Below are 18,441 nucleotides of genomic sequence, written 5' to 3' on the forward strand. Positions count from 1 at the left end.
TAGCCAATCGACACGGCACAACCGAGAAAGACTTCGTCCACGTGCAACATGTCCATGTGCAACATGTACGCACTTTGAAATTCTCCATACAAGCACAACCGTCTTGACTGGATGCGCTTGATTGTTGGTTTACTGCAGCTACGCTGCGCGCTCGCGGCATCCAGACTGTGATTGTATCCGCAACGACTACATGCGCCCTGTGCGACCACGGACCACCTCACTGGCCCAAGCAATGCTACGAACGCTCGTCGACTCTACCCTCCAGTTCCGCAGTACAAGACAAAAACTAGGTACATTCACAGTTCTAAAGGGAATCGTAAATTCATGACGCCGCTGTCGCTCCGAAACCGAAATAAAACAGTATACGAGAATAATGGGGGAAGGGTGAATCAAAGAGGTAAAAGGGGAGACTTGATCAAGTGAAACTGCACATCTTCACTTCCCCTTCTTCACTTTGCCCAAAAACTTGCGGACAAGTTTTGCGTGTTTGCTAGCGTGTGGCGCAAAAGGCCCATGCATGCCGGTTTTGTCCTCGTTCTCCGGAGGAAGGTCCTGGAGAGCTAGGGGGTCATTTTTTCTGTCCTCGGATTGTTGCCAGCCGTAGAGCTCCGTCTCATCTGCGCGCAGCTCAGGCCGCGTCAGGGTCATTCGCAGCGTCATTTCGCGATTTCCCAGAGACTGCGAAAAGGGATTCAAATGTGACTCGTGGGACCCGTTTGGGCGCCAAGGCTGGGATGCGCCGCCCCGTGAATCCATTGAGGACTTGTTGGAGTCTGGAAGCTGTGCTCGAAAACCCTCATCGTGATCCAGAGGCGTCATAGGGGCGTCCATGTCTGCCACGCTGCTGTTCTCCTCGTCCGACTCATCGTCGTAGCTGCTGCTGAGAAACGAGACGGCGTCATCCCGGAGAAAGGTCTGCACGTCGCGGCTGGCCAAACGCGCGTACGGATCCGATCTGGGGGCTTCGGTAGAGCGGTCGACGGGTTGCTTGGACGACGGAAAGCCATACTCGACAACTTCGTCGAACTTTTGCGTAGACGCGAGATACTCGCGGAGCTTGGAGCGCGTTTCTGGGTCCTGGTAGTGCTTTGCGTACGGCTCGTTTGCGTCGCCGCTGTGGCGGGGAGCTACGATATTTGAGGCAGCCCGCGGGCGCGCAGATTGGTGGTAGAGTGGAAGAGCGCCGGGACTCGGAAGAGGAGGCGCTGAAGAATGGCGAGCAAAGCCGTGGGTGGACGGCAAGGCCTTGCGCAGCGGATTCCGTCGTGGACTGACACTGGGGCGCGCAGGCAAGGGGCGGGGGACCATGTGGTTGGAAGGGAGAGGGCTTTCTGCAGCATCGGGATCGTGTGAATGGGGGTTGACGTCTGGGTAAGGCCATCTTCCTCTCCTATCGGCGTCGTCGCCATTGGGACCGTATTCCGAGTCCGAGTCGATGACGAGGGCCTCGCATCGGTGAGCGAGCAGGATTGCTTCATCGCGACTGAGGCACGTCTTGATGATCTTGTCGGGCAACGAGAGAAACCACTGGGCTTCGGCTTGGGTGACGTCGCAGTCGAGCGTGTTGCGCGCCTTGCGGAGTCTCTTGCGGGTTGCACTGTGCGATCTTGATTGGCTGGCGCTGCGTTGGGACGAGTGCGACGTCTGCGGGCGTTGGGGCATGGGCGAGTTCATGTCGGGCGACGGGGCCTGGGTGGTGGAACGTTCGGCCAGTCTTTGACGCTCAAACGAAGAGCAGTACTTGCGCCTGGACGAGCGGCCATGTCAGCGAGCGGTTTTTGTATGCACCACGGATTGGGGGCGAGCGGGCTTACTGGACCGACGGAGGCAGAGCGACATATTCTTGGGCGGAGAGCAGCGGGGCGGGCATCCTGCTCGGGGGGAAAGGCGGCCTTTTTGACGGAGAAGACGACGACGAGGTGCTCTCTGTGGTTGCTGGTCTCCGGTAGGCGCTGGCGGGCACGGCGACGCTGGCAGGAGGATGAGGACGACGACCATGAGATATAGGCGCAGCAGGGCGGCAACGAGGAGGAGCCGACATGATGCAGCAACATCTGAAGCATGCAAGTCCGCCCTCACTCACTCACACCTTGCAGCAACAACAGACAAGACTATGTAAAGCAGGGTTGAGCAGCAGCAGTGGCAATAATAATAACATCAAGAACGCGAACGCTTTCCCCGAGCTCGGGCTCCTGCACAGTCTCTCTGGCGCGTGCTTTGCCTCTCCTGCTCGAGGTGCACATCTGATGTCGTCTGGCCGTCGTCGTCGTCATCATCCACGCCGCTGTTGTGCTTTCCGTCAGAGTGAGCCTCCACCGAATCGGCGCCATCGTCAGTCAGCCAGCCAGCCAGGTCGGACAAACCAAGAAACACCAAGCAACCCCATAGACACAGGGGGTGCGGGCGTCTGCAAGGGGAGCGAGCACAGGCACTCGCCGGGCGGGTGCGTAATGAAGAAGACGGCCCTGGCTCCCGCCCATCGTCGGACTCGAAAATCACGGCCCCGATTTTTTCGTGTCTTGCCGTCCGCCGGCCCCTTGTTGGTCGCTCTTCCTCATTCATCGCTCAAAAGTCAAACTCGCCCCGGAATCTATCAATGTCCATGCCCGCCCCTACCCCGTCAGCAAGATCCCTCCGGTTCATCTGACTAAACACCCTCCTCAACGTGTCGTACAAGTTGGTCGACTGGTTTTGGCTGATGATCCTGTCGAGCTCCCCTTCGCTGATGCCGTCTCCGACCACCTCTCGCGCCTTTTCTCTGCCCTCCTGCTCCACAACCTTGTGCATGGCCAGAGCCCCCAGCAGGTGCTGTGCTGCCTGCTCGAAGCATCCGATGTTGATGCAGGAAACCCCCAGGTTGTAGCGCGCTCGCACAAAGTTGGGCCGCAGCGCCAGCGCTCGCTCGTACGCGTCTATCGCCTCCTCACTGCGCCCCGAATTGGCCAGCGTTGCTCCGAGCCGGTTCCATAGGAGGTGCACTTGGTCCTGCTGGTTGCTGGTCCCCGACTCGGTGCTCGCCAGCGCAGCTCCAAAGCAGTCTACCGCCTTGTCATACTCCTCGGCCCCATAGAATAGGACGCCGAGGCCCACTTGGACATCTGGGTCCATTTGCTCTCCCGAAGGTGACAGCTGAGCCGCCGCGATGAACAGATTCGTCACTTTTTCATGGAGCAAGATGCGATCAGTGAAGCCTACGTCGGCAGGTGCCGACAGCGGTTGATCAACGAGCTGTGGGTACTTTGTCGCCAGCCATCTTTCCAGGGCCCTGTATGCCGTGCTGTCGTAGCCTTCGTTTGTGTACGAGACAGCAAGTCCCATCAGAGCCTCTAGATTGCTTGGATCAAGCTTAAGTGCCTGTTCAAGCGCTCGTATGGCTGGCGACTCCTTCTCATTCTGGGCCTGTGCCGCGCCTAATTTCGTCCATGCCTCCACATGCTGAGGGTCCTTTTGAACTGCCGCCTCGAAAGCAAGGGCCGCAAGTGATAAGTTTCCGCCATGTAGGAGAATCGCAATGCCGTGTGCGAATGGGTCGGTGGCCGACTTGAAGGGGTTGTTTTGCTCAAAGAGGTAATCGCCAACGTATGGATCGCGCAGAGATGAGTGTGTGTTGAGCATGTCGACGCCCTCCCATTGATCCAGATCGCCCACGTGCATGTTTTTGGCGAATTCCTCGTCCTCGGCCGCGAGTGCTCTGGCACCTGCTGTTTCAGCTTGGATGCCTCGCCAGATGCTTTCAAAATCGCCAAACTCGTTTGTTTCGGTGAGCACTGACCTGTCGATATCCTTGAGCTCAGCCTCCATGGCCGCATTCGCCTCCCTATCCAGCGCTTCAGGGTCCTGCTGGCCTGAAGACTCCAGCTCAGCAAATTGTGCCTCCCAGTCGTGCTCGTCGAGTTCCACCATTCGAGATTTGCCCTTGACGTCCTGGTCGGCATGCGCTTGCGGGCCAAATTGACCATTCATCATGCCGGGTCCCATTCCAACGCCCATGCCGCCCATGCGCATGCCCAATCCCATGCCGTATCCAAACGGTCGTTGGTAGCCTGCCATGTGCGATGAGCCGCTGGTGGCAGGGCTCGCGGTTCTCGCAGGGCCGTTTGACGCCATATGCTGAAAGGTGGCGAATTCTGCTGCGCTGAATCCGGCCGGTGGGGCGTTGTGGAAAGTTGGGTCTGCGCGCGCCGCTTCTCTGCCAACGTCGAACTCGGCTGCCCAGCCAGATGAGCCGTTGCGTTGGTGGGAGACTTGGTCGAGCTCGCGGCGCATTTGCTCCATGGCGAATGGCGCAGAGCTGCCAGTCTGCGGAAGCTGAGGGTGTTCCCTTATAAAGTCGTCCATCATCTGCATGGGGCACGTCAGCCATAAAGCTCAAAGTAGATGACGAGGAAAGAGCCGGACATGATCTTGCCCATTACCCAGGGCCTGGCTCCTCATGCCTTCTTGCATAGGACCAGGCACTCTGCCGACCAAGCGATCTCGCTGGAGAGACTTGTCATCCTGCATGTGCTTTGTGAACTGGCCGAGCGGGTTGCTTCCGGTCGAGCATTCCGGCCCGCCTAAGAACGACATGGTGGAGCAAAATATAGCGGCAGGAGTAGAATCTGGACTGTCGAGGATAAAAAATGCGCGGAGGTTGAAAGATGGGTTTCTCGAAGTCGAGCTCAACCGACGCGCGGGGAACGATGGAGGGACTGGAAGAGCCTCGGCACGGCGTCAGTGCTCCGGCAGCCGCACAGTCTAGGCCTAATCAAGCTAGAGGCTGAGCGCTCAGGCGACAGAGCCGCTGCTTGACTTGAGAAAGTTTCGTGGCGCTGGCTGCAAAGAAATCCTTTCGCCATTCACACCCAACACCACCTCGCCCTCACCACTCTCCCCCATAGCCATCATGTGCGTGTCCTTTGCATCCAATCCTTCGCCGCTTGATTGACCGGCTCACTGACAATTAAATGCTGCAGGTTCGCCCTCCGCAGAGCTGCTGTGCGCGTCGTCGCTTCCTCGCGCCTCGCGCTCCCAACCAACGCTCGCTCATTCACCCGCCTGTCGACTGTCTCGATTCCTCAACGCCAACGCGTTTTGCTTCCCATCCAGCGGAGGTTTGTCAGCGACGAAGCTCGTCCCGAAGACCCGTCGGTTGCCCCCGAGAGTGCTGCGTCTACTGAGGCCGCCGAGGCCATTGATGCCGCCGAGGCCACTGATGCCGCATCTGCATCCTCTGAGGCGCCGCCTCCATCGCAAACAATCTACGTCGGAAACCTGTTCTTCCAGACCAAGGAGGATGACCTTCTTTCGGAATTCTCAAAATATGGCAAGGTCAACGAAGTCAGAATCATCCGCAACCCGCGTGGTCTTAGCAAAGGGTATGTTGTACTCTTCTTTTTTTTTTTTTCATGAAAAAGAGAAAAAAAATCTCTTCACCACATGGAGACTGAACGCCTCACAGCTTTGCATTCGTCACTTACGACACCCACGAAGCAGCCGTGCAGGCCGCAAAGGACAAGCACCAGGCTGTCATGGATGGCCGTCGTCTTTCGGTGTACGTTCAGGACGCCAGGCCGAGGCGCGAAAGCGCCCGCGGTGACTCTCCTCCTTCCAAGACCCTGTTCATCGGCAACCTTTCCTACGAAATGACCGACAAGGACTTGAACGACCTCTTCCGCGACATTCGGAACGTGCTTGACGTTAGAGTGGCTGTCGACCGCAGGACTGGCATGCCGAGGGGATTTGCCCACGCCGATTTCATCGACGTGATCAGTGCCACCAAGGCGAAGGAAATTCTTGAGGGCAAGTCTATCCACGGAAGGTCGTTGAAGATCGACTACAGCGCTCCGTCGTCTGCCCGCCCTCCTCAGTAAATTTCGTCGCTCACCCAGGGCTTCGCAATCGGAGGGAAGAGACATCATGGTCTCAAAATGACAATGGCTTCACTTGGTGTATGGGCAATTGTTTTCGCAACACCTCGAGCGTGCGGTCTTAGTCTTCTTTAGTTCGCAGTCAAAACGGTTTTCATGGGTGTACATTAAGATGGCAATGGGTGTTCGTTCACTTTCTCAAATCTCCTGTCAACAAAACGGCCAATGCAGTGCTCAGTCTGAGTAGTCAATTTGTGATGATGATGATGAACTTCAAAGGCTGCCAGCTAACAAATACCTAGAATGCCCATTAACCGGTGAACCAGCACATGCTTCCGCTTGGATTACTGGGCTAGCCATCAAACATCACTTCCCCTGCCATTTTGTGCGTGCATGCATCGTTGTAGGAAAGATGCAATTTTTCGCATAGATCTTCACTGTTGGCTAAGAAGCCGAGCGCCGAAACTTGTGCGGGCACGGCTAGCAGACTCTGGCCCTTACAATGCTAGTGCCTCCTGGCCTTTTAAAACCTCACTGGCTACCTCAATCGCTTCCTTCGGCATCCCTGGAAAACATGTCAGCCGCAGCGTTGCTACAAATCTCGAGGAAGCGTACCCGCCACTTGCGCAACCTTAAGTGCGTGCGACTTCCTGTTGACCCCCTTCCTCAACCGATGTACATAGGCAAATGTACCATCGTTTGACTCCTCGACATCGGTGCAGTAGCATCCAGATTTCTCAAAGCTGCCGATCATGTCGGCAAGCTTGTGGAAATGGGTCGCGAACAGCGCGCGGCACTTGTTGATGTGGTAGAGATGATGCAGGCAGGCAAATCCAACGGCAATCCCGTCCTCTGCAGTTGTACCTCGTCCAACTTCATCCATGATGACCTGTTCTCTAAATCAGTTGCGGTAGAGATTGAATGCAAAAGTCACCCCTACAAATGAGCGAGGTGTTGCCTGCTTCAGAATCTCAGCCGTCTCGAGCATCTCAACCATGAAGGTAGATTGGTCTCGGTAGAGGTTGTCGGCTGATCCAACCTACGATATTGTCAACCTTCAGCAGCGGCGGATTTTACAGTGCTACTCACTCTGCTGAAAATTTTGTCTACCAGACCGATTTCTGCGAATTGCGCCGGGACGTAGCAACCGGTCTGAGCCAGAATAGAAATCACGGCATTTTGTCGCAGGAACGTGCTCTTGCCAGCCATGTTGGGCCTGTTCTCAACACTGCAATTAGCACCGGCCGGTAGGGTTCAGGATTGACGTACCCTGTGATGAGCCAAATCCGCTCACTTCCTCCCACACTGCAGGCATTTGAGGTGAAATTCCGGCCTTGTGCCAAGAGGCCCGCCTCGACAACTGGATGTTTTCCGCCCACAATTTTGTGGGAAGTACTTTTTGCATCCCAATGTCAGATGGTCGTCAGATCAAGTCAGCTGCGCAATGTAGACATACCTGAGGTTCAGCAATGGACGGACATAGCCCTTCTCCTCAGTCAGAGTTGCAAAGGAGCAGGCCACGTCGAGTTCGTCTAGCACAGCTGCGTTGCGTCGCATTCTTACGAGATTGAGCACCACCTCAGCTCTTAGGTCTCTACAAACCTTTTGTTCCTCGAACCGGATCCTATATTTGACTTCTTCAATTTTGGAACCCAGGGAAGTCCACTCTGGCACAGCGTATGACCGTGTCGACCTGCTTGAGCTGATGCTGCGGGCAGATTCCAAACCTGAAATGCTGCCTCGTGATCCTTTGATGTGGACAAAGTGTCCAAGACCAGATGACCATCGCAGCGTCAAGCCCGATGTACCTTTTCCAGTCAATAAGAAGTTTTGTTGAAGCTGTAAATCTTACTCACCTGCAGTCTCTCTTAACCTGTGGCAAAGCTCCTCTCGCTGTTCAACGAGCCCATCCAGTTGCCGGTGAAGTTGCTCCAATGCTTTGCTCGCGCTGCAAGAATTAGACAAATCTCTCAAAATAAGGGACACACCCCCATACCTTCGCCGCATGATCCACACTTCCCGTGGGCCTGTGTCGGAATTTCCTGACTTCTCGCCCTGCTTCGACTTTGTTTGCTTCCCCCTCCTCCCTGCCTTTTCTTCCCCTTCCTCACTGAGGACTTCAGCAGCAAGCCCAACCATGGTCTCTGCTTCGTCAGCCTCGATTCGATGTTGTTCAGTAAGGCCTTCCTCGTCAATGGCTGCAATGATTCTTCTAGCCAACTTCTTGGGTCCTTGTAACGATAGACGACCCAGCAGTCCAGAAAACACCGACTCCGGGGCAGTTGAACCATCAAGAATTGCACTCTCCAGAGTCTGGAAGACATCCTCAGTAAGCTGAATCGTCTTTGACAATGCAAGCAAATCGTCTGCATCCCCTCTTCCCATGGCGAACTTCTGGACCAAGCGAGTAGAATCGGCAGTTGATGAAAGCATGCCCACTATCTTTTGACGAAGCACTTCATTGCTCAAGAACGTCTCGACGAATTCGAGACGCTCATTGATGGACTCAAGAGACAATGACGGCGAAGCTTATGGTCTATTAACGAGTGGGAAACCATCAAGGATGCAAAGTGAGACTTACTAAGTCTTTGTGTTAATAGTCGGGCGCCGCCTTTGGTTGATGTTCGCCTGATGGCATGGAGTAAGCTTCCCTCGAGCTTACCTTCCCTCAAGCTCTCCTTCAACTCCAGCGCCTTCATGGTGTTTCTGTCAATGCTCATGTACTCACTTGATTGACGGCGAACTGGTGCCTCCAATGCGATGTCAGAACGCTGGAGTTGTGTGCGTACAAACTCCAACAGGAAACCCGCCGCATCAAGCTCACAGTGCGGATAGTTGACGCTTTGGAAGTCGCGCAAAGTCTCCTTCAAGGTGGCAGCCCATCCATCGGGAGACTGATGTTGCATTTGCGGTTCGTGGAAGGTGATTTTGTGGCGATCGCCGTCGAGAATTTGTAAGAGGCGCGAATCCTTGCGGTCTTGATGGGACTGGTCGAGAACGATCTCGCGAGGACCAATTAGGGCCACAGCTGAAGAAAGGCTGCCGAAATTCGTGCTTTGGGTAAAGAACTCGCCGCTGGAAATGTCCACCCAGGCCAGGCCTACACTGTCAGATTGAAGAGCAGTGGGCCCCTCAGAAGCGGACAAAGAAGAATCGACATGGATGCTGAGACAGTAGTTGCTCTCCAATGGGTCCAGAAATTTCTCATCTATCAAGGTCCCTGGAGTGATGATTCGGGAAACCTGGCGATCGAACATGAGCCCGCCAGCTTTGATCTTGGACGAGGCATCATTTCGAATTTCTTCGCTTATTGCTACATGTTTTTGGAGATCTTGCACCAAGATTTTGAGAAATCTATCCAGCTGGAAAAAGGGGAACCCGGCCATGAATACGGGACCAACACTGGTCTTCTTGTGGGCGACTTTGAGGGAAAGCAGTGGACCATATTGCTCGGCATGTTCAAAGTAGAGCTGGCCTAGTTAGTCTCGGACCCCAATGCGCTTTTTCATGTCTACCTCGTAAAAGTTGCCAACACGCGTCAGGACCACGCAGTGTGGGAATCTGCGCATGTTGTTCCGCACTTGTTGCATCACAGTTGGGTAAGCCGGGCCGGCATCGTCGTCTAGATTGTCGAGCGGCGCAGCATCAATTGGTCCTTGGGGCAACTCATTGGCCTTCAGCGTCGTGGTCCTCTTCCAGCGCACGAGGAGACTGCGCCATGGCTGTGGCTGGCAGCTGCTAGGCGAGCTCCAGCCAAATGCTGGACAGGATGCAGCCAAAGGGCGAAACGGCGAAATTTGGCAGGCTCTGGGCGAAGGGAGTCGAGAACTCCGAGACGCATTGGCAATAATTGCCGGCCTCAGGCCCATATTCGAGTTGGGTCTGCCAGTGGTGTCTGGTTACAGTGTTGGCCGTCGAGGACGACGTGGATGGAGCCAGAGACGGTTCGCGTCGGAAGTGCAAGCTCCCCGCCGCAAACGCGACTGCTGCACGTCAGGTCCCGTCTCCACACCACAACAACTTCTGCGCCGCCATGCCGCAATTCGTACCCCTCAAGAATGACTTGCTGCTGAGGACAGCTCGCGGTATGTTCTCATATATCCTTTACACCTTAGCTTCCAGCAATCTTATGATTCCGTGCAGGTGAAAAGGTCGAGCGTGCGCCAATGTGGGTGATGCGGCAGGGTAAGTCAGCTCTGCTACACAACTGCCATTGGCTTGATTCTAACTTCGCAATTCCAACAGCCGGCCGCTACCTCCCCGAATACCACGAAGCCAAAGGCAAACATGACTTTTTTGAGTGCTGTCGGTCGCCCGAGATTGCCTCGACGCTGACCCTTCAGCCCATTGAGCGATTCGCCGGCCTGATCGACGCTGCCATCATTTTCTCCGACATATTGGTCATTCCGCAAGCAATGGGCATGGAAGTCGTCATGGTGGACAAGAAGGGCCCGCACTTTCCAAACCCGCTCCGCTCTCCAGAAGACCAGCAGTACAAGCACATTATGGAACGCAATGTCGACGTGACGGTCGAGTTGGACTACGTATACAAAGCCATTACGCTCACCCGGCAGAAGCTCAAGGGAAGAGTTCCCTTGCTCGGATTTTGCGGTGCACCCTGGACGCTCCTCAGCTACATGGTTGAAGGAGGTGGCAGCAAAATGTTCAAGGAGGCCAAGACGTGGATCTACAAATACTCTGATGCCAGTAGGGCGCTCTTGCAAAGAATCTCTGAGCTTTGCGTAGAGTATCTGGCCCATCAAGTCATTGCTGGAGCTCAGGCAAGTACTCGCAAAATCCCCAAAAAATTCTTGCGTCATCCATTGCTGACCACTAGCGTTGCAGATGGTTCAAATCTTTGACTCTTGGGCTGGCGAGCTTTCTCCGGCCACTTTCAAACAGTTTTCTCTTCCTTACCTGGAGTACATAGCCGACAATCTGCCCAAACGTCTCCTTGAACTGGGAGAGAAGCCTGTTCCGATGACCGTGTTCGCCAAAGGAGCATGGTATGCGCTGGAAGATTTGTGTAGCACAAGTTACAACGTCGTCGGGCTTGACTGGCTACATGAACCAGCCGAGGCGTACAAGATTGCGCAGGCCAAGGGCAAAGTAGTCCAGGGTAATGCTGACCCTGGTGTTCTTTACGGCAGCAGGGAGGCTATATCTGCCACTGTGGAAAACATGGCCACAGGATTTGGTAGAGGCAAACAAGGCTGGATTGCCAATCTGGGCCATGGTAAGAATTCGACCCTGTGACACTCAAGCTTTCCCCGGTATTGACCCTCTACAGGAATCACTCCATTCGTCAATCCAGATGACTTGAAATTCTTCTTCGAGGAAGTTCACCGTTGCTGCAAATAGACTTCTGTTGCTGGGTAGCCATGTCATACCATCGATATGCATCCAAAGTACGCCAGGGTTGTGAACCGCATCTGGACAGGTCGATACCGTCAGGAGCGTTGTGTGTTCTGGACGGAACTTTGGTACCACATCCGACTGTTACAGTACATCAGTTCATTATCTTATCTATGCACGATCACGACCTTCAAGGTGCTCAGTTCATCCACAGTGAGGACCACTTGGTATCTGACCACGCTTGCTTCTATCATCAACAAAAATTGGAATGAAGAGATCATGGGCTTCCAACTCCAGAAGTCATTGCTCTGATGTACAGTTTCCTGTGTTAACGGAAGTGGCCAAGCCGTCCAACCTGAGCGAACTCGACCTGCCAACAAAGCCATGCTCGATCCTGGACAATTCTCCTAATCTATCCGTCTCTAATAAATGAATAAAAAACTGATTTCTTCCGCTTGCCCGAGAGGATTCTATAGGGTCATGCCGATTGAGCATGCCGCCAATCGCGATTGCTGTAAGAAAGAACCTCTGTACATGAAGGGATGATGGAAAGTCGTGAAAATCGTTCTAGCAGGTCTAAAGCTGCGGGTTGGATCGGTATTCAGGGACGATGCCGTTCGTCTGAGCCTTTTCGGCCTGGTTCTCCGCTTCAATGGGGTTTTCCATTTCCTGTTCGGCAAGGAACTTCTCAGCCTCGAGGGCTGCAACGCAACCGGCACCCGCGCTGGTGATCGCTTGCCTGTAGCGCTTGTCCTGAACATCGCCAGCAGCGAAGACACCCTCAACGCTGGTAAGACCACGGCCAGGCTCCGTGATGAGGTAACCGTCCTCGTCCATCTTGAGCTGGCCTTTGAAAAGGGCAGTAGCAGGGTCGTGGCCGACAGCGTAGAAAAGGCCGTTGGCGTCCAAGGTCTCGTCCTTGCCGGTTTTGTTGTTATGGATGACCAGATTAGTCATCAGACCACCTGCCTTCTCTTCACCCTTGATCTCCTTTGCCTGCGTGTTGTACAGAATCTCAACCTTCGGGTGGGTGGCCAGTCTCGTGGCGTTGGATTTGGATGCACGAAGAACATCGCGTCGAACAAGGACGTACACCTTGGAAGCCTTCTTCGTGAGGTATATGGCCTCCTCCACAGCCGAGTCGCCTCCGCCAATGACGACAAGAGGCTTGTTGCGGAAGATGGGGGCGGATCCATCGCAAACAGCGCAGGCGCTGACTCCGTTACCCCAGTATTTCTCCTCACCAGGAAGCGCGAGTCTCCTGGCCTTGGCTCCGGTGGCAATGATGATGGTGTCGGCGGTGTGGGTCTCCTCTTCGAGAGAATCGTCGTCGCCCATAGGGTGCAACCAGAACTTGAAAGGACGGGCGCTGAGGTCAATCTTTCCAACAGTCTGGGAAATGATCTCGGTACCGCATGCCTCGGATTGTGCGCGCATTTGGTCCTGAAAAGAAGCACATTAGACGAGGAATCGAAAGGCTTCCATCGTTGGGATACTACTTACCATCAGGGTGGAGCCCTGGATTTTCTGGAATCCGGGATAGTTCTCAACCTCATCGGTGGTTGTCAATTGTCCACCGGCGGCGATTCCAAGGGCAAGGAAACCTTCGTAAAGCACCGCTATTCGCTTGTTAGAGTTGTGCCTGGGCCAAAGCAGATCGGGGCGTTTTGGGACTTACGCTTCAGCTCGGCGCGAGCAGCGTAGATTGCGGCAGTGTGGCCTGCGGGGCCAGAGCTGTTCCAGAATCATCGTCAGCGATTGCAGAGGGAGCAGCAAAAACAAGCCGAAGACGGCGTCGGGCAACGTACCCAATGACTGGGGAGCGGGATTAGCACAACGATGTCGTCAGAGATGAGGGGTACGTCGAAGGCCAGCACTTACTGACGAGCTTGGAGTGCATGGTTCGCGAACCCTTGAGGGCGTTTCCAACAGGAGAAGTAACGGCACCGGCCTGCTGCGTTTGAAAGGTTGCGGCGACGGCGATGGGGAGGGATAGCGAAGAGCGGAGGGGCGAGGCGGTCGCTCTACGAAAGAGTGCGGCAAACACTTTGGCGGCTTGTAAAGATGATGAGGGTGAGGTGTAGAAGGGCTTCCCAGAGACAGTAGAGTATTTATCACTGACGTTGGCCTTGATTTCTAAGGCGACGCTCGAAGCTTCATCCGATGGCTGGCGCAAGAATCGGCGCCGGTCGCCGCTCGGATCTGGAGGGAGTCCCCGGCACCCATGCTCCTGTACAAGCGGCTATGTAAGCGACCCCGATCCAGACACTCGACCCTCGACCCTCGACCTCATGGCCAACACCTCGACGCCATCATCACGGCTCCTCCCCACCGCGCTTACGCAACTTGGACACGCCGTACAGCGTCTCGCCGAGCCTATCCTTCTCGATCACGTCGACTGTCCCGGCATCGTTTGCCCCCCGCAGCTCGCCCATTTCCACCGTCGACACTTGCAATCCCCCTTCTACCTTTAATGCCTGCAGCCGTGCAACCTTGAATTCGTCCACATGTCAGCTCTCGAACTCTGTCCTCGCCAAGCACGCTTAACCGCTCACCTTATCCGATCGCACGGTACTCGTTGACCCTGGAGCATGCACATTGTCCACAGAGACAAAGGCGTGCCCCTCGTCCACCGCGACATCGATTACATTTCCTGCAAGTCCAACTGCCATGGTCTTCGTCTTTCCACCCTCGTGCAGACTGTGAGCATCCACGGCAAATAGGGCCGGGATCCCTTCGAGGGCTACCAGTATCGAGCTCTACGTGTACCGCTCGTCAGTGTCCGATGGGCATGCACAGCTCCCAGACTCGCTACGCACCTTGTGTTTACCATCCTTGGGGTATCCCCATATGCCAGAGACGGCAAAGTTGCGTTCTCGCCCGTCGCCCTCGAAAGACTGGCCATGATTGGGTATAGCTTGCACCATGTCTTGAATTGAGATCTTGTTCAGCAGGCGGCCTTTGATCCAGTCCCAGACAAATAATTCGTCATCCCCGCCGCCAGAAACCAGCACTTGTGCTGAGGCGAAACAGATCTTGCTGACGAAGTCTTTATGGCCGAGGCAGAACCCTTCAATGACGTGCGTCTGCGGTTGGCCCCGCGAAACTCTAACGTGTTCATCCCGATCTGCCGTTAGTAGATAGCTCCGCGATTTTTGCGATTTTGAGGCAGGTTCGTTGGATGCCGTGTTCAGATCTTGTTGATCTAAGGTGATGCCCGCTACGTCGGTCAACATCGATACATGGCCAAGGAGGAGCTCGTGCTTGAATTTCAGTGGCTCTTTGGTCTTATTCGCAGTGGCTTGCGCCTGCTGCTGTTGTTTTAATTGTGCCTCGAGAGCTTTGCGGTTCCGACCAGTGTGCACCGTCAGGTTCGTTGCCGCAGGCGCATACTTTTTTTGTGCTGCAACTTCAGCTTCCGCCAAAAAGGCATCTTCCTCTTCCTGGGACTGAAGAAGAGGCAAGGCGTAAACGTCTCCAAACTTGTCGGCGGTAATGATTGTCTGATCATCTTCCGTAACGATGACGGCGCAGGGGCGCTTTGGCATACACCTGCGTCATTGGCTTAACAGAAGTTCCAAAATGGCTGGTAAGCAGATACATGATATCACCTTTCGCTCACGTGCTGCAATTCACCGCTGGCTGCAATCGCAAAGACTCGGACGCATTTGTCTTCACCAGTGATTGCTACTACATGGGCACCATCATGACTTGCCGTCAATTTGATGATGTTGGGGCGGGAAGAATCTTGGGAGACTTTTCTCTTCTTTCCGGGCGGACCCTCTGGCGTTTCTGACTGTTGCTCTTCGGGCTACGAAAACAGTCTTAGCCCGATTTTTCCCTCCCGAATGAAGATGGACTTACAGTCGAGCTGCAAAGAGGCTCCGCAGACCAAGACACCAGAACGTTGCCGGTGTTCAGGTCGATGTTCAACAGTTTGCAGGAACTTGCTGCAAGCAGAAAGTTGACAGGTTGGGAACCCACTCGCCGGAGCACTAGGAGGCATTGGTATGGGTGTTGCATGATACGAAGCCGATTGATTAAAAAAAAATATTCGTCTCAAGCAGGCGCGTGGAGTGAGTGCACTTGGGGCGGAGGCAAAGGCGGTGTCGGATGGCGCGCCAAGGCTCGCTAAACGCACATGGAAGCTGAGTCTCCCACTCGCGCAATTTGTGCGCGACTTCTCAACACTACCATCGCTTCATTTGGACGTTCCCTCGCCGTTTTCATACCTTCGACTTCGCCTGAAATATCCTATACCTCACCGAAGCTATGGGGGGCAAGTCTCAAACTAAGGCCGCTTACTTCGATAAGCTCAAGACCCTCCTCGAGGAGTACAAGTCCATCTTCATCGTTGGCGTCGATAAGTACGTTTCCCGCCAACTCTGGCCTGTCGCACACTGACGCACCCGCAGTGTCTCGTCCCAGCAGATGCACGAGATCCGTCAGTCCCTCCGCGGCGAGGGTGTCGTCCTGATGGGCAAGAACACTATGGTTCGCCGTGCTCTCAAGGGCTTCATTGGCGAGCACCCCGAGTACGAGCGTCTCCTGCCCCACGTCAAGGGCAACATTGGTTTCGTACGTCCATTCGCAAAGGCAGTCGGCAGGCCAATCGCGCTCATACCCCACGCAGATCTTCACCAACGGCGACCTGAAGGACATCCGTGACAAGATTCTGGCCAACCGCGTCGCCGCCCCCGCCAGGGCTGGTGCTGTTGCTCCCGCTGACGTCTGGATCCCCGCTGGCAATACTGGTATGGAACCCGGAAAGACCTCTTTCTTCCAGGCCCTCGGTGTTCCTACCAAGATTGCCCGTGGTACCATTGAAATCACCAGCGACCTCAAGCTCGTTGAGGCTAGCAGCAAGGTACGTCGCTTTGGAAAGATTTTCGAGCTGTCGAACTGACTAGTGCAATAGGTTGGTGCTTCCGAGGCTACCCTGCTGAACATGCTCAACATCTCGCCCTTCACCTACGGTATGGTTGTTGCCCAAATCTACGACCAGGGCCAAACCTTCGACGCCTCCGTCCTCGACATTGAGGAGTCCCAGCTGCTCGCCACTTTCAGCGGTGCCATCAACACCATCGCCTCCATCTCGCTGGCCCTCAACTTCCCCACCCTGCCGTCCGTTATGCACTCGGTCGTCAACTCCTACAAGAAGCTGTTGGCCATTGCCATTGAGACCGACTACTCTTGGGAGGCCATCGAGGAGCTTAAAGACCGTATCGCCAACCCCGACAAGTACGCCTCCGCTGCTCCTGCCGCTGCCGCCCCCGCTGGTGGTGGTGAGGCTCCTAAGGAGGAGGCCAAGAAGGAGGAGTCTGAGGAGGAAGATGAGGACATGGGCTTCGGTCTTTTCGACTAGGCCAGTCAGGGTAAGACGATTGATATCCAACCTAGCAGTGAATGACTGTCGCGTAACTGCCGTCGTTCGAATCGCTTGTTGCAATAAATCATGACCCACCCGTCGAATTGATTCTGCGCGTGCAACGTGAAGTCTTTACAAGTCAGGATTTCGGAATGATTTCATTTTCATGTGGTAAGTCTTTTCTTTCCCCTTTTCCCATCACCCAATGATTAAAAATTTTTAACCCTGATCTCACATGACGATCAAAAATGCAACAAACACTCTAATTTTTTAATGAGCGTTCAACTTCGCATCAGTTATTCACGGCGCATTTTGTATCGATGCTAACCACAACATCAGATCGTCAGTATCCACGCCTCCTTGAAATGGGACTGAGAGAGTCCACTAGGCCAAATTTCTTTTGATCCAACATGCTTTGATCGGCCGATGACATACAAAGAAAGATAACCACGGACATCGTCCAAAGCGCCCTGGGATAGACTGGAGAGTCTGAGTCACTGCCCAGCACCTGGATTCTGATTCTCTACTTATTTTCTTTCAGACCTTGAAGATCAAGAATAGACTTTGATTGAATCCTAAACATTTCCTGAATCCACTTTTAGCTCAGGCGTCGCAGAGCGTACAGATGACAGAGACGCCCTGACCCAGTAAACCTCCCAGCCCTTAGACGCCCCGAGGCTCAAGCAAACAGCAGAGCTGGGCAGATTGTTCGCCGCGACATCAGCATGAGCCAGCCGCCCAAGCTCGTCCCCAAAAGACTTGAAGCCGTCACGAAACAGCTTCCTGGCCAAAGCCTTAGCTAAGCCATAGCCGCGATACTTGGGCTCAACATGCAGTGAACAGAGGCTGCCGTCGGCGCCAAGGAACGCCCACGCCACTGGGGCAGTGGCAGCATTTGGTGACGCAACAGCCGGGAAGAGCGCCGCCGCGGGAAGACTGCGCAGCGTGCGATTGGTACGGGGGATCGCGGTCCTGCTGCGAACGAGCGCCAGGTCTTCGTCGCGGAGGGCGCCCCACCGCAGTCCGCGGTGGCTCAGGAGCTCTCCATCGTCATCGTGACCATCTGTCTCTCCCGCACTCGGGCCCTCCGCAGCGGACGATGTCTGCGGGAACAGGTACTTGACATACGGAAAGTCTGCCCCGGGAAGGCCCAGCCTGATGCACCCATGCGCCTTGAGTTCGCGCACGCTGCGCGCGTGCAGGGTGCCGAGCTTGAGCAGGTCCGGGTCATCGAGATGGCTCAAAAACGCGGCCGCGGACGCGGACGCGTGCGTGTGGTATCGTGAAGCCGTTGCCGCATCGGTGTGCTGAACTGCCGATAGAGCGTCGGCTTTGGCCCCGTCCGACAGGGGCGCATATGGTAATTCGGATACGCGGTGCAGCAGCGAGATCAGCAAAGAGCTGCACTGGCATGGCGTGTTCGGGTTGTGGGATGGAGAGTCCCAGCTGAGGAAAATGAAGGCTTCGGTTTCGGGGCGCGCGGAGCGGTCGATGTATGCGGCGGCCAGACAGTCTGATGCGTCCCTTTTCCCGTGCTCTTTCTTGTGGTCTGTCGAGTTGGTGTCGTTAGGCGCAACTGATGCCAATGTATATGCGTGGACACTGCCGCGTTGCCCGAATTGAATGCGTCGATAGAGGGGAAGACTGTATGGAAGAAGAGGGTTCAGTAGCGGTAGGAGCGTCGTCTCTGGAGTTGGATGTTTGTGTATCTGGTCCATGGTTGATCGTTGATGGTTTGTGTCGAAGCTTGTCGTGCGATGACATGGATCAAGGGCTACTGTACGGACCTCGCAGGCACAGAACAGTCGTGGGCGTAGAGGAGCTTGCAGCAAAACTGGCGGTTGACGTGTGTCCTTCTCAGGTTCCGTG

The 18,441-nt window shown here is 55.0% G+C and overlaps 9 protein-coding genes across 9 annotated transcripts; 3 read left to right on the forward strand and 6 right to left on the reverse strand.

The window, feature by feature from the left end:
• Window positions 1–297: 297 nt before the first annotated feature.
• Window positions 298–2,303, reverse strand: IWZ02DRAFT_137286 (uncharacterized protein). Its single transcript, XM_066761709.1, has 2 exons — window positions 1,815–2,303; window positions 298–1,747 (listed from the first exon to the last, which is right to left on the reverse strand). Exons 1-2 carry the CDS (start codon window positions 2,039–2,041, stop codon window positions 436–438), a joined length of 1,539 nt encoding a protein of 512 aa, XP_066626361.1. The 5' UTR covers window positions 2,042–2,303; the 3' UTR covers window positions 298–435.
• A 262-nt stretch (window positions 2,304–2,565) lies between these two features.
• Window positions 2,566–4,569, reverse strand: IWZ02DRAFT_467683 (uncharacterized protein; the record flags this gene model as incomplete). The annotated part of the gene is made up of 2 exons (XM_066768578.1): window positions 2,566–4,341; window positions 4,399–4,569. 2 exons carry the CDS (start codon window positions 4,567–4,569, stop codon window positions 2,566–2,568), a joined length of 1,947 nt encoding a protein of 648 aa, XP_066626362.1.
• Window positions 4,570–4,820: 251 nt separating this feature from the next.
• Window positions 4,821–6,100, forward strand: IWZ02DRAFT_442677 (RNA binding domain-containing protein). The gene is made up of 3 exons (XM_066766977.1): window positions 4,821–4,887; window positions 4,956–5,357; window positions 5,441–6,100. Coding segments are annotated over exons 1-3 (816 nt in total). The 5' UTR covers window positions 4,821–4,885; the 3' UTR covers window positions 5,853–6,100.
• Window positions 6,101–6,248: 148 nt separating this feature from the next.
• IWZ02DRAFT_137396 (MutS2 protein) lies at window positions 6,249–9,866 on the reverse strand. Its single transcript, XM_066761710.1, has 10 exons — window positions 9,365–9,866; window positions 8,431–9,319; window positions 7,846–8,377; window positions 7,706–7,797; window positions 7,306–7,657; window positions 7,119–7,244; window positions 6,939–7,065; window positions 6,790–6,888; window positions 6,465–6,738; window positions 6,249–6,414 (listed from the first exon to the last, which is right to left on the reverse strand). Exons 1-10 carry the CDS (start codon window positions 9,716–9,718, stop codon window positions 6,347–6,349), a joined length of 2,913 nt encoding a protein of 970 aa, XP_066626364.1. The 5' UTR covers window positions 9,719–9,866; the 3' UTR covers window positions 6,249–6,346.
• A 16-nt stretch (window positions 9,867–9,882) lies between these two features.
• IWZ02DRAFT_467685 (Uroporphyrinogen decarboxylase) lies at window positions 9,883–11,210 on the forward strand (the record flags this gene model as incomplete). The annotated part of the gene is made up of 5 exons (XM_066768579.1): window positions 9,883–9,934; window positions 9,993–10,034; window positions 10,095–10,630; window positions 10,695–11,085; window positions 11,140–11,210. 5 exons carry the CDS (start codon window positions 9,883–9,885, stop codon window positions 11,208–11,210), a joined length of 1,092 nt encoding a protein of 363 aa, XP_066626365.1.
• A 268-nt stretch (window positions 11,211–11,478) lies between these two features.
• Window positions 11,479–13,104, reverse strand: IWZ02DRAFT_511872 (uncharacterized protein; the record flags this gene model as incomplete). Its single annotated transcript, XM_066770546.1, has 4 exons — window positions 11,479–12,647; window positions 12,708–12,823; window positions 12,883–12,938; window positions 13,082–13,104. 4 exons carry the CDS (start codon window positions 13,102–13,104, stop codon window positions 11,781–11,783), a joined length of 1,062 nt encoding a protein of 353 aa, XP_066626366.1. The 3' UTR covers window positions 11,479–11,780.
• A 289-nt stretch (window positions 13,105–13,393) lies between these two features.
• IWZ02DRAFT_442685 (tRNA methyltransferase-like protein) lies at window positions 13,394–15,263 on the reverse strand. The gene is made up of 5 exons (XM_066766978.1): window positions 15,069–15,263; window positions 14,816–15,015; window positions 14,024–14,756; window positions 13,760–13,963; window positions 13,394–13,696 (listed from the first exon to the last, which is right to left on the reverse strand). The coding sequence occupies exons 1-5, from the start codon at window positions 15,225–15,227 to the stop codon at window positions 13,520–13,522; spliced, it is 1,473 nt and encodes a 490-aa protein (XP_066626367.1). The 5' UTR covers window positions 15,228–15,263; the 3' UTR covers window positions 13,394–13,519.
• A 213-nt stretch (window positions 15,264–15,476) lies between these two features.
• Window positions 15,477–16,569, forward strand: IWZ02DRAFT_487639 (60S ribosomal protein uL10; the record flags this gene model as incomplete). Its single annotated transcript, XM_066769392.1, has 4 exons — window positions 15,477–15,571; window positions 15,620–15,782; window positions 15,838–16,071; window positions 16,123–16,569. The coding sequence occupies 4 exons, from the start codon at window positions 15,477–15,479 to the stop codon at window positions 16,567–16,569; spliced, it is 939 nt and encodes a 312-aa protein (XP_066626368.1).
• Window positions 16,570–17,147: 578 nt separating this feature from the next.
• On the reverse strand, window positions 17,148–18,290 carry IWZ02DRAFT_371856 (uncharacterized protein; the record flags this gene model as incomplete). The annotated part of the gene is made up of 1 exon (XM_066764593.1): window positions 17,148–18,290. One exon carries the CDS (start codon window positions 18,288–18,290, stop codon window positions 17,148–17,150), a length of 1,143 nt encoding a protein of 380 aa, XP_066626369.1.
• Window positions 18,291–18,441: the final 151 nt, after the last annotated feature.

Source organism: Phyllosticta citriasiana, assembly GCF_038021145.1.
Source record: "Phyllosticta citriasiana strain CBS 120426 chromosome Unknown IWZ02scaffold_2, whole genome shotgun sequence".
NCBI lineage: Eukaryota > Fungi > Ascomycota > Dothideomycetes > Botryosphaeriales > Phyllostictaceae > Phyllosticta > Phyllosticta citriasiana.

Bases quoted from the DNA above. Each gene is read 5' to 3' on its own strand.
- IWZ02DRAFT_442677 (XM_066766977.1), top strand. The intron at 5,358-5,440 runs GTATGTTGTACT...AACGCCTCACAG, and splicing joins CCGCGTGGTCTTAGCAAAGG to CTTTGCATTCGTCACTTACG.
- IWZ02DRAFT_137286 (XM_066761709.1), bottom strand. From the start codon at position 2,041: ATGTCGGCTCCTCCTCGTTGCCGCCCTGCTGCGCCTATATCTCATGGT. The intron at 1,748-1,814 runs GTAAGCCCGCTC...CCGCTCGTCCAG, and splicing joins GCTCTGCCTCCGTCGGTCCA to GCGCAAGTACTGCTCTTCGT.
- IWZ02DRAFT_442685 (XM_066766978.1), bottom strand. From the start codon at position 15,227: ATGCAACACCCATACCAATGCCTCCTAGTGCTCCGGCGAGTGGGTTCC. The intron at 14,757-14,815 runs GTGATATCATGT...CCAATGACGCAG, and splicing joins TTGCAGCACGTGAGCGAAAG to GTGTATGCCAAAGCGCCCCT. The intron at 13,697-13,759 runs GTGAGCGGTTAA...GACGAATTCAAG, and splicing joins GTACCGTGCGATCGGATAAG to GTTGCACGGCTGCAGGCATT.
- IWZ02DRAFT_137396 (XM_066761710.1), bottom strand. From the start codon at position 9,718: ATGGGCCTGAGGCCGGCAATTATTGCCAATGCGTCTCGGAGTTCTCGA. The intron at 9,320-9,364 runs GTAGACATGAAA...TAACTAGGCCAG, and splicing joins GTGTTGGCAACTTTTACGAG to CTCTACTTTGAACATGCCGA. The intron at 7,658-7,705 runs GTGAGTAAGATT...TGACTGGAAAAG, and splicing joins CAGGTTAAGAGAGACTGCAG to GTACATCGGGCTTGACGCTG.